We start from the raw sequence: 10,950 nt of genomic DNA, 5'->3' as shown, positions 1-10,950 counted from the left end.
TCCTTCCCAAGCGGCTATCAGCAGACACTCATCTGCCGACAGCCAGAGGACCCACTCCTCATACCCATGGGGCCCCAACAGGGGAGACACAGAGCGCTGGGCATTTTTGCATAAAACCGGGGAGTTCCTGCCTCTCCTGAAGCCCAACAGCCAGCCCTTAGAGAGCCATGAGCCCCAGATGACAGTCCCTGCTTTAGGCATTTGATGACTTAGTAGCCAAGGAAAAGCTCCCATGACTCATTGGATCAGAAAATATCTTTGAGCCGCTCCCAAGGGCATAACCCCATGGGAGATGCATAGAGAAGGCTAGAGAGAGACGTGAGGCTTGGTGCTGCCCCCAAGGGGCTCAGGGTCTAAATCCAGAGACAAGCTGTTCCTGCCCAACAGGTAAAATAAGGATAAAGCAGTGCAGCCAGCCTCGCTGTGCTTGAAAGACGCTCTGGAGGGCAGTGGTTAGAAGCTGAAACCTCTGGACACCACGAGATTAAAAAGAAATTCTTACCTGTAGATTTATTATCCAGTCTATTCCTATCCCCTTTACTGCATATAAAAAAGACTCTTCTGTGAAGCTCTTTCTGAATGTGCCTAAGAGCTTTAAAAATCTTTGGGGAAAAAGTGGTGGCATTTCCTTCTAAAGGTTTATTTTCATTGCATTAAAGTGAAAATTAAGTCACTGGCCAAGAATGCAATGTTGACCTTTCAGCCAGCAGTTCTAATTTAAAACCCTGTTTGCCGCAGCATTTATTGCTTAAAGTTATGTGACCGTTGGGTTTTGAAAAACTCCTCTTTACTCCAAAAATGCAAAGCCAGCCCTAGTTCCCAATTATGCACATTTCAACATTGCAAAAGTTGCACAGATTAGGTGGAGAGATGTGAAAGTTCCCCTAGCCTTCCGGGAAGAGCAGTACTGGATCATCTGGAAGGTCAAAACAAAACACGGTGGTCTTTTTCACGAGGGATTTGGCTAGGAGGCTGCCATCTTATTTGGAAAACCATGTGGACAGTTCTTCTGAAGTCATTCTCAGTAGAGAGGAGCTAAGAGAGAAAGGCAATTGTGTGAGCAAAGCTGAATGAGCTGAAAACATATTCCTTCTGCCAACTTTTCAACACTTTAGCTTCATTCTTCCTTATACATATTGAGAATTATTATGTCTTCCCCCATATCAAAAAGAAAGAATTTGAGAGAGAAAGAGAGAGACCAAGAGATTTCAACCAGGCTAAAATCCAGGAAATTAGTCAGCTCACTGGGAGGCTTTTTCTTTTCTTCTTCTTCTTTTCATAAAAAAATTTTATTTATTTATTTATTTTTATTTTTAAATTTTTTTGGCTGTGTTGGGTCTTTGTTGCTGTGCGTGGGCTTTCTCTAGTTGTGGCGAGTGGGGGCTACTCTTTGTTGTGGTGCACAGGCTTCTCATGGCGGTGGCTTCTCTTGTTGCGGAGCACGGGCTCTAGGTGCACGGGCTTCAGTAGTTGTGGCTCGTGGGCTCTAGAGCGCAGGCTCAGTAGTTGTGGCGCACGGGCTTAGTTGCTCCGCGGCATGTGGGATCTTCCCGGACCAGGGCTCGAACCCATGTTCTCTGTATTGGCCACTCAACCACACACACGAAAAAAAAGACAGAGGTGGCCCCTGTGTTGATGATGCTTCAAGTTCAGCAGGAGGAGTGGAAGGTGGGGAAGTAGGGAGATGGGTTTAGAAGTTATTCCAACACTTTGATGTGTTGTAAAGATCAGAGCTTGACGTCTTTCTCTCCCTGGACCTCCCCTGGCCCTGTGCTGCCCAGGGCCCAATTCATCTCTCGAGATTCCAGATCCAAAGCCGCTTCCCCTGAGAAGCCTACTCTGACCCCTCCCTTCTCCACACACAATAACCCCACCCTCTTCCATGCGCCGATAAAATCTTGCTCATTTCTCGGGGTAGTTCTTTTTGGTTTGGTTCAGCTCTCTGCTTCCCCAGATTTCCACAGCATTCAGCATGATACCTAGTCCCTACTAGGGATGTAACAGACTTGGGGGAAAAAAAGGGGGGGGGGAGGAAGGAATGAATTCTTTATGGTTTTGAGCAAAGCTTTTAACTGTACTAAGTCTCCATTGCCTCATCTGACCCTGGGACAAATAATCCAGTACCATGTGATTTCACATGGTTTTACATCTTGGTAAATGTAAAAAGTGACATAAAGGTTAATTAGTATTATTCCAATCCAGGAATTCCAGGGAGTGGGGACCTCTTGGGAAGTGCCCATCGAGTTCCAGGCAAAGCCCCTGACCGCCCTACCAGCTCTCTCAGCCCCTCCCTCCAGCCCAAACCAAGTTCCCAATCCCTGTCTCTCTGCAAAAGTCCTGGGGTCCTGGGGCAGCCCCGGGGTGCCCTGGGCCACAGGGGCCGTTAGCCTTCACATCAGACCTTACCCCCCATCCAGGCTGGGCTGGCTCTGAACCAGGAAGGCCGCCTGCGCTCCTGTGTGCCCCTCGCCTGCTCCAGCCCAGGTCCAGGGGCAGCTGTGCGACTCCGGGCCCAGGGGCGGCCACAGGAGAGGATGAGAGGAGAGCCGGGAGCTGCATGGGGAGGGCACCCGAAACTCTCTCCTTGTCTCCAGGCCCGGACAGAAGCGTTTCCTGCCTCACCTTCCTGAAGATTCGAGGGAAGCCAACTTGGAATCAGCCGCCACTGCCCTAATGGCCAACGGGCCCTGAGGTGAGAACGGAGCCCACAGGGGCCGTGCAGCGCTTCTCCAAGACGCGGCCACTGCAGGCCCGGGTCCCAGGAGGCAGGGTCCCCAGGCATGCAGGACCCCCCGGAGCTCCCCGGCTGACTAGCCCCGCCTACTCGCCTGCCAGCTGGGCGAGGACTCCCTCCCAGCCAAGTATCCCTGCCCCGCCGCCTCCCCAGAGGCCCCTGATGGTTCCTGGAAGGGCATGGGGCTCACAGGATGGCATTAGTGGGGTTAGATACATATCAAGCATAGCCTGTGGGGGACAGACCGTCCCAGCCCCTACAGGCGGCTGACAGAAGAGCCGAGAATTATGTAATGGGGGTCAGCCGTGGAAGCCAGGCCGCTGAGACCTAGAAGACGGCTTCTGAGCCCACCTCCGCCACTAACTAGCTCGCTGATGTCACACAGATGACAGGACCTCCCGGCTTCGGTGAAACGTAACGGGTGGGCCAGCGTCCTGCTGCAAAGCGCTAGGGTTTTGTTTTAAATCGCAGTGTAAAAGCAGCCACCTGTGTAGTTCTGGTTGCAAGAGCAGGCTGGGGCCGTGAGCACGGAGCCCGGGGCGCTCGGTTGTCTGTATTCTCCTCGCTAGAGAGGGGGCCCCCTCCTCTGTCTGCTCGCACGCCCAAGGGGGCCCACCTCCTCCCGCAGCCCGACCCGGCCCTGCCCTGAAGCTTCAGGCCTGTCGCCACCGGGTGCCCTCGGACGCTTCTGTCCACCCTCCACCCTGAGCGTTCCTCGCTTCTGCTTTCCCTGGTGGGAGCACAGGGCCGCCCGCCCGGGAGAAGAGGAGGATCCCACAGTCTGGAGATTTAGGGAGCTCCCGAGAGGAAGAGGTATGCATGGGGCCCCTACTTCACAGGCTTGCTGTGAACACCCACATGCCAACCAGTCAAGAACTGCGAGTGACAGGCCAAAAGGAAGTGCCAGAGAATTCCTTTGACTAGGCAAATTCCACAGTGGGTTTAAAGGAAGTGCTTACACACACTCACACACACACACACACACACACATTAAGCATCACCATAGCACAAACTTCCATACCTTCCCTCCACAGCCCAAGGAAGCCTCCTCTGTCAGGAAGGCTGCCCAGAATAGTGGAGAAGGGAGAAGCTATTGAGCCATTTAATCCAAAACCCACCAAGAGGACCCCCTGCCCCAATATACACCAATTGATGGTTCTAACTGGTCAGATTAAGCCAAGGGACACAGCAGCAGCCCTGGAGTTCTGAGGTTGCAGGGCCTCTGAGCAGAGGCTCCCACACTCAGCCCCAGGGAGCTCAGGAACCACAAAACGCAAACGCCCAGGGACCCTTCCTTCCAGGTTCTGTCACCTTCTGGAGGCTATTCGGCGGGGCCTGTCCCTTTGCAAACTTCACTCCTGGAAGTTGGGCTGTGGATTGGAAATAAGTTCCATGCTTCAGGTTTGGGGTTTTGTTTTGTTTTGTTTTTTGACACTAGCCTACGTGACACAACAGCTGGGCTGGGCTCTAAGCCCTTAGCTTTATTGTCTGTATTTCTACCTCGCTGGAAGTTTAATACAGGCACGGTGACTAGTTCTGTCTCCCATTTATAGTTCTACTATAAATAGAACTATAAACGGAAGACAACATTTCACTTGCCATTGTCTGACACATAAGCTTTACCTATGATGGACCGTGTGTGTGTGTGTGTGTGTGTGTGTGTGTGTGATGGACCCTGTGTGTGTGTATGTAACGGGCCCTCTGTGTGTGTGTAATGATCCCTGTGCGTGTGTCTTTCAGTCCAGAGACAAAGCCTGGGTCAGCAGCATGGCGGTGACAACAGGGGATGCCTGTGCCTACGTGTCTGACCAGGACAGCTTTGTACACGTCTACGACATCGAGGAGTATGGTCTGCAGGGACCGGAGCCGCAGCCTCCCAAGAGCAGGTAATGAGCTCTCCACTTAAGACGCTATGATGAGCACAGCTTCAGTTTTAGTTAAATATTCTGGTTGATAAAATTAAATTGTACCAGTGAGGAAGGGGTCTCTTAAAACCCTTTAAGAACAGATCAGAGAAGAATATTTTCATGAAAGTATTCAGTGTTGGCAAGGCAACAGGAAAATGGCACTCATACACTCTTGGATGGAGGGTAAATTGGTGTATACTATCTGAAGGGCAAGTTGCCCATGTGCATTAAAGCTTTGAACCAGCAATTCTACTTCTAAGGATTTGGCCTAAAGAAAGAATAGGAAACGTGCACAAAGATTTAGTTATAAGGTTGTGAGTCAACATATTGTTTATGAGAGAGAGGAAAATAATAGAGAAACCTAGATGTCCCACATAAGGGGAATTGATTAAATATATGATGGTATAATACACTGGAATATCATTTAGTCATTAAATATGGAAGCTGTATATGAAAATGTATTCACAGGGAAAATATTCATGATAAAATTGTTAAATGAAAAAAAATCAGATCACAAAACAATATTGCAATACGATTCTACCCTTGTTAAAATGAAGAAGTATATGGAAGATTGAAAGTCTGGAAAGATATACATCAAGGATTTAACAAATGTTATCTCTTTATACAGGAGGTTATAGATATGTTTTATTTTCTTCTTTTTAGAAATCTGTCTTTTCTAATTTTTCTGGAAATATAGTGCTTTGGTAATAACAAAAATATGTTTAAAATGTTAAAACCCTTTCATACAATTATAGAAGTGTTCATGTTTAGAAAAAAATCTAACAGCGTGAAAGAATGTAAAATGAAAAGCAGTAGTTGTTTCTCTGACCTCCTCTACCACCCTAACCTGCCTTTTCTGCATCCTAGCAACACTGTTAATGAATTTCAACTTCCTTCCAGAAAGTTTCTATGCATGAATATATGCATATACAGGAACACATACACACACACCTACAATACATCATTTTCAGGACTTGTTTTTTTCTTTGTATCTCTTGGCCAGCTTTCCATATAAGCATATTTAGGTCTATTTAGCATATTTAACATTTAACATATTTAAATGGCTATGTAATATTTCATTACATTTCTGTGAAGCCAATTTAGAAGTAAATATTCACATACATCCCCCCGCCGTTTTTTTTCTGTTTTTCTTTTTTGGCCACACAGCACAGCTTGTGGAGTCTTAGTTCCCCAAACCAGGGATGGAACCTGGACCCTCGGCAGTGAAAGCACGGAGTCCTAACCACTGGGCCGCCAGGGAATTCCCTCACATACCTCCCTTTATTCACTTTTTCCTGTTCCACCACAGGAGAAGTTTAAATGCTAAAGTATGAGAAATGGGAATTTAGAAGTAAGAGTGATCAGCCTTACGTTGGTCTTTACACCAAGTACTGGGAACATAGCTTTCACCAAGCTGTTTTAAAAATCATATTTGATTACTTACGTACTCCTGCATGCTTACCAAACGCTAAGTGCTAAAGGAAACCATAGGGTAAGGACCTTGCACAGGCCCCATTTCATATGTCTTTGGAGCTGGCATGGGGTCTTGCACATAGTAGGTGCTTGACAAACATGTATCAAATTAACGTAGCAAGACCAATGACTTGCTACACCAGTACCTCTCTCCCTGCTGGACGCTCATCCAGACCCGACCCCGTCCTGCAGGGACTGTTACACGGCATCTAGCATGAGGGTGGTACCTCTCCCACCGTACTCAGGTGTGCTCTTTCCTCTGATTTAGATGTGATGTTCTGGCGGGTCCCTATCAGCATGGTGACATTGTGAGTACCATCCGTCTTAGAGCTCAAGAATGAGTAAAAGAGTTCAACTACTTCTCACAGCTTGGATCAAATGGATTCTCTCAGAAGCCCTCCGAATTAGCCAAAGGAGGAGCGCAGTGCTATAATTCTGGTCTTGATGAGAACAGGATGTGTACGCTACCGACACAGAGTGAAGGAAGAGACTGAAGTCTTCATTTTTCTTGTAGATGGATGATCGTTCTCCTTGAATTGATCTGGTATTTTTAGGGTAAGTTTCGAAGCTTAGTAAGTTTTAGATTTTTTTCGCTGGAGTTAAAAGGAGTCAGTGCTGGCGCGGGACCTGAACCCTGGCCAGAAGTTTCTTTCCAGCCTCTTGATCTTCGCCGCATCGTCCATAAGATGTTTCCAGTGTATCTTGTCTGATGTCTTGGGTCTGGAGTTGGGGACTGTGGAGGGGGAGTGGCATGGTAGGAGACAGGGGGAAGATGCTGCCAAGGGTAATTCAGGAGATTAACCCGGCTTCCTTCTATATTCCCACTTTAATTAATGGAGTATTGACATATTGAGCCGATGTCCCTTTCATGCTGGAGCAGCCCTGGGGCATCTCTCCTCTCCTTTATCTCATTAGTTTGGAGCTGATAGAAGAAGAAAAGGTTCTGCTGTCATCCTCCCTGGACCGTACCGTGCACCTGTGGAGCACAGACGGGGAGTACATCGGTAAGGACCGCCCTACCTGGCCAGCTGCTCAGTCCCGGTTCAGGACCTCAGGTGGAGCCTCCATTGGGTCGTGGATTCTCCAAGGTCAAGTGTATTAGTCACCTCAGGCTGACATAACAAAATACCTACCATAGCCTGGGCAGCTTAAGCCACAGAACTGTATTTCTCACTTGTGTTCTCACGTGTGTGTGTTTCTCACGTGTTCTTGCAGAGGGACTCCTTTTATGGACACCAATTGTTGAGTCCTTATATGGCCCAGGGAGTAGGGGGAGGGGTGGAGAAAAAGAGAGAGACAGAGAGAGGAAATGCAAATACTCTGGTGTCCCTCCTTCTAAGAACACTGATCTTATTGGATCAAGGTCCTTCTCTTATGACATCGTTTAACCTTAATTACTTCCATAAAAGCCTGCTCTCCAAATACAGTCACACTAGGGTTTAGGGTTTCCACATAAGAATTTGGGGGAGGAGGACAAAATCCAGTGTATACCTTAAAGTCAGTTTACTTTCACAGAAACTATCAAAATCAGAGACATTTAAATTTAGAGAACTCGGCAAGGCTGGAGGCTGTGAATTTGGTACGGAAGCATGTGATCACGTTTTGCTAGGAAAGATTCAGGACTGGGGGAGCTGTGTAATGGGAAAGTTCTGGCCTGAGTGAGCTGCGGTGATGAAATGAACCCGACTTACTGCTCAGAGAGACTCTGTACCTGTTTCAGCAGGTTCTCGTCTCCCTAGCTGATATTTCTTGAAGAAGGTGCCAGAATGATTTTGGATTTATCCTGCAGGTTCTTAGTACATGCTGAGTTGCTTGCGCCCCGATGTGATACATTTTGTAGGAGGCGTTCTGGCTTGAGTCTCCAGGGCCAATGGCCGTGGAATCGTTTCTTATGAAACTACAGGAGCAGAACTGAATTTGATTATGTGGACCTAGCAAGGGTTAAGGTGACCTAGCCAAGCTTCACTCTGATGAGAAGACAGGTTACCTCCCATCCTATGCTTACTATCTATTAATTTATCTCTGTTCTTCCAGGGACCTTTGGGCAGGGTAGCCCCTGGGAGATTTTCACTCCTGTCTCCTGGAGATACCCTGGAGTGCCCTGGGAAGTTCTGACAGATCCCCAGAGCCTGCCTGCTCACCCAGCGCTGGAAGGAGATGCTCCTGTCACGCACACAGGAGAAGAGGAGGAAAACAAAGTGGTGGAGGGCAAGGCCAGTGCTAAGGTCGGTCCTGGCACATCCAGTTCCCCTGAGCTTACTTTGTAGCTTCCAGGCAGATCAGCACGGGTTATAAAATGCACCCTGAAAGGATCAAGGCATGACCCAGAGAACCAAGTCAACAAAGGCATAAAAATATGTCCCAAGATCGTGTTACTGACCAGGGCCAGGGGGCTTCCTGGTCCCTCGGGGGTGGGGGGTGGGGGGAGTGGGAGCTGATCTCCCAGCATCACTTGACTTTGTCCTCCTTTTCACCAGCAAAAAGGCTATTGTCTGTGGCCTTGGAACACAGAGAGACTTGGCATCATGCTCGACCCACTGTCACATCAGAGAAACAGATATGAAAATCCAGCCCGCGGCACACGCTCACCCTTAGGAAATACATTTTAACGCTGGGCTTCCTGGCGAGTGAAAGGAAGGAAGGGTCGGTTTAGTGCCTGAGTCTGTGAAAGTCAATGTCGGGACAAGAGATGTTGAAAGGGCCCTGGTAGAGGCCGTCTTGATTTAGAGCTCAGTGAAATAGATGGATTTCCAAGAAAGGCTTGCCCTTTAATAAATTGAAAAGAAGGTCATTTCATGAGCTATTGCTCACTGGTTATGTTACAACTCAAAGCAGGACACCTGCTTTGCCAGCAAAATCATGTGTCTTAGATTTTGCCTTGGCAGCCCCTTGGAATACTGACCACACAGTGTATCCTCACCACTGACATCCTCGTGGAGCCCCAGACATGCTCAGAATGGGGAATAAAGGGACCAGGCAAGCATCGGGCAAGGAAACCTTCTGTCTTGTCAGGGCTGTCTCACATTTCCCCATCCTGTTCTCACAAGCGTTCCCAAGGTTGTAACACGTGCTTTGGTAGCTCCCAGGAGGCTCAGGTGCATCCACTTGGCGCCATCGGCCTATTTAGAAATATAATCGTTTTTGGTGTGCATTCAATAGAGAGAAAATAAATGAGTTCATTAATTTTGATAGGCCCGTAATTTGGAAAACAAAAACACAGGGGAAGGTGGGAAGAGAGGAAGGAAGGAGCAAATGGGGAAAATGTGCTGATCTGCCCAAAAGCCCAGGTCCAATGCTAGGCTCCACACCAGACCCAGAGAAAAATCAGACTGTGATTCAGATGCAGGAAGGAGGGAGCAGAGGGAGGGCGGGATGGAGGGAGGGGGGAGGGGGAGGGAGGGGGGGAAGGGAGGAAGGATACTCACTTCGACACAATCCAAACACCTAACTCACATGATGTTCGCTCCCCACAGGTAAAAGAGGGTGATGCAACAGACTTCATGAGTGACCTTGATCTTGTGTAGGGAAACCATTAGGTGCTTCCATGTTTGTAATTCTGTCCAACTTGACTCCAAATACCCCAGGAAGCAGTCTGTCAATTCTTTCCAAGAAAAATACACACACACACATAAAGAAACTGAGGAGCCCTTATATAGTGTATCTGGATAGGACTTCCCTGGTGGTCCAGTAGTTAGGACTCTGTGCTTCCAATGCAGGAAGCATGGGTTTGATCCCTGGTCAGGGCACTAAAATCCCACATGCCGCGAGGCGCAGCCAAACAAAAAACAAACAAACAAACAGACAAACAAAACCTAAAACACAATGTGTTTGCAGCACTCTTTACGAGTTAGGGTTAACTGAGGTCTACTCTGAAGTTCACCTTCATTAGCTGTGTGACCTCCAGCAATGGCTTCCACCGATTTATAAAATGAGGGGTGGGGCTGGCTGATCTTTCAGTTTCATTTCAGCCCTAAAAATGTTATCTTTCTCTGCACATCAGTTTTGCACAACTGAACGTGTTGATTGGATTCTGGATGTCAAGAGTGATTCTTCCAGGATGCCAGCCTATCAAACACAACCACAACTAACATAAGCTGACTGAATGCAGAAAGCCATTCACCTGGAAAACATCACAGATGAGTTGGTAGTTTGAGAGTTGAGTGAAAGCTCAGGGGAAAATGTTCCTGCTATCTAACGGATTCAGCCAGCCTGGGTCTTGTTCTAACACAGAAAATCCATGTAACTGACGAGTTATCCTTTGCTCCCTGTCACCAGTGTGATCCTGGGTTCCTCTTCCCATACCTGTTCCTTCTCCTTCCAGCCTGAAGAGACCTGTAACCCTCTCTCCAGAAGACGCCGTCCTTGAAGTGAAGGAAGACACACATGGATGGGACGCATTTTGCAGTGACAGGTCAGCCTAAAAGAAACGCCCAGGTTGAAGCGAGGGCCCTCCTGAAATAAAAGGCAGACTTTCCTGGCTGAGGTATCCCAGGCCACCCTGTCATCAGCATGAGTCCCTTGTGCCTAAGCCCCACAGCCTGTGAGTATGGCGAGGTCACAGCTCAGATCTCACCAGTTTAATGTCCTGCCTGCTTGGCTCGGGATACTCTAAGGAGCCCCCGTTTTGTCTGGCCATCCCATGTGGTCAAGGGCTACCTCTCAGGTCCTTTCCCTTGAGCTCCGTGGCTGTCATTACTGCCCACCAAGCTGTTTGAGGCAGGACCACCTCGCCGTTCCTCCCACAGGAGTCCAGTGCAGCCCCTGTGACCTCCTGAGGGGCTGGGCTGGGGGCCAGGGCCTCGGGCTCCCAAAGCTGGGAGCATCCGGGGTACCGCC

The 10,950-nt window shown here is 48.6% G+C and overlaps 1 protein-coding gene across 2 annotated transcripts; it reads left to right on the top strand.

Annotated features, from left to right (window-relative positions):
• Positions 1–2,447: 2,447 nt before the first annotated feature.
• On the top strand, positions 2,448–9,427 carry LOC309647529 (uncharacterized protein). Of its 2 annotated transcripts, XM_082434943.1 has the most exons (5): positions 2,448–2,692; positions 4,475–4,620; positions 6,383–6,422; positions 7,030–7,118; positions 8,149–9,427. In XM_082434943.1, exons 2-5 carry the CDS (start codon positions 4,502–4,504, stop codon positions 8,165–8,167), a joined length of 267 nt encoding a protein of 88 aa, XP_082291069.1. In that variant the 5' UTR covers positions 2,448–2,692; positions 4,475–4,501; the 3' UTR covers positions 8,168–9,427. The 2 variants fall into 2 exon arrangements, with proteins under 2 accessions (XP_082291069.1, XP_082291068.1); XM_082434942.1 differs by lacking the exon at positions 2,448–2,692 and having other exon boundaries at positions 3,636–4,620.
• The last annotated feature ends 1,523 nt before the right edge of the window (positions 9,428–10,950 follow it).

This window comes from Balaenoptera physalus (assembly GCF_965194825.1).
Source record: "Balaenoptera physalus genome assembly, chromosome: 18".
NCBI lineage: Eukaryota > Metazoa > Chordata > Mammalia > Artiodactyla > Balaenopteridae > Balaenoptera > Balaenoptera physalus.
Note: the sequence above shows the minus strand (reverse complement) of the source record. Positions and strands in the feature narration are given on the sequence as shown.

What these genes read in the sequence shown, in the direction of transcription:
- LOC309647529 (XM_082434942.1), top strand. Translation starts at nt 4,521, where the DNA reads ATGCCTGTGCCTACGTGTCTGACCAGGACAGCTTTGTACACGTCTACG. An exon ending in CCGCAGCCTCCCAAGAGCAG is followed by an intron (nt 4,621 to 6,382) that starts GTAATGAGCTCT and finishes CCTCTGATTTAG; the next exon opens with ATGTGATGTTCTGGCGGGTC. An exon ending in CACAGACGGGGAGTACATCG is followed by an intron (nt 7,119 to 8,148) that starts GTAAGGACCGCC and finishes CTGTTCTTCCAG; the next exon opens with GGACCTTTGGGCAGGGTAGC.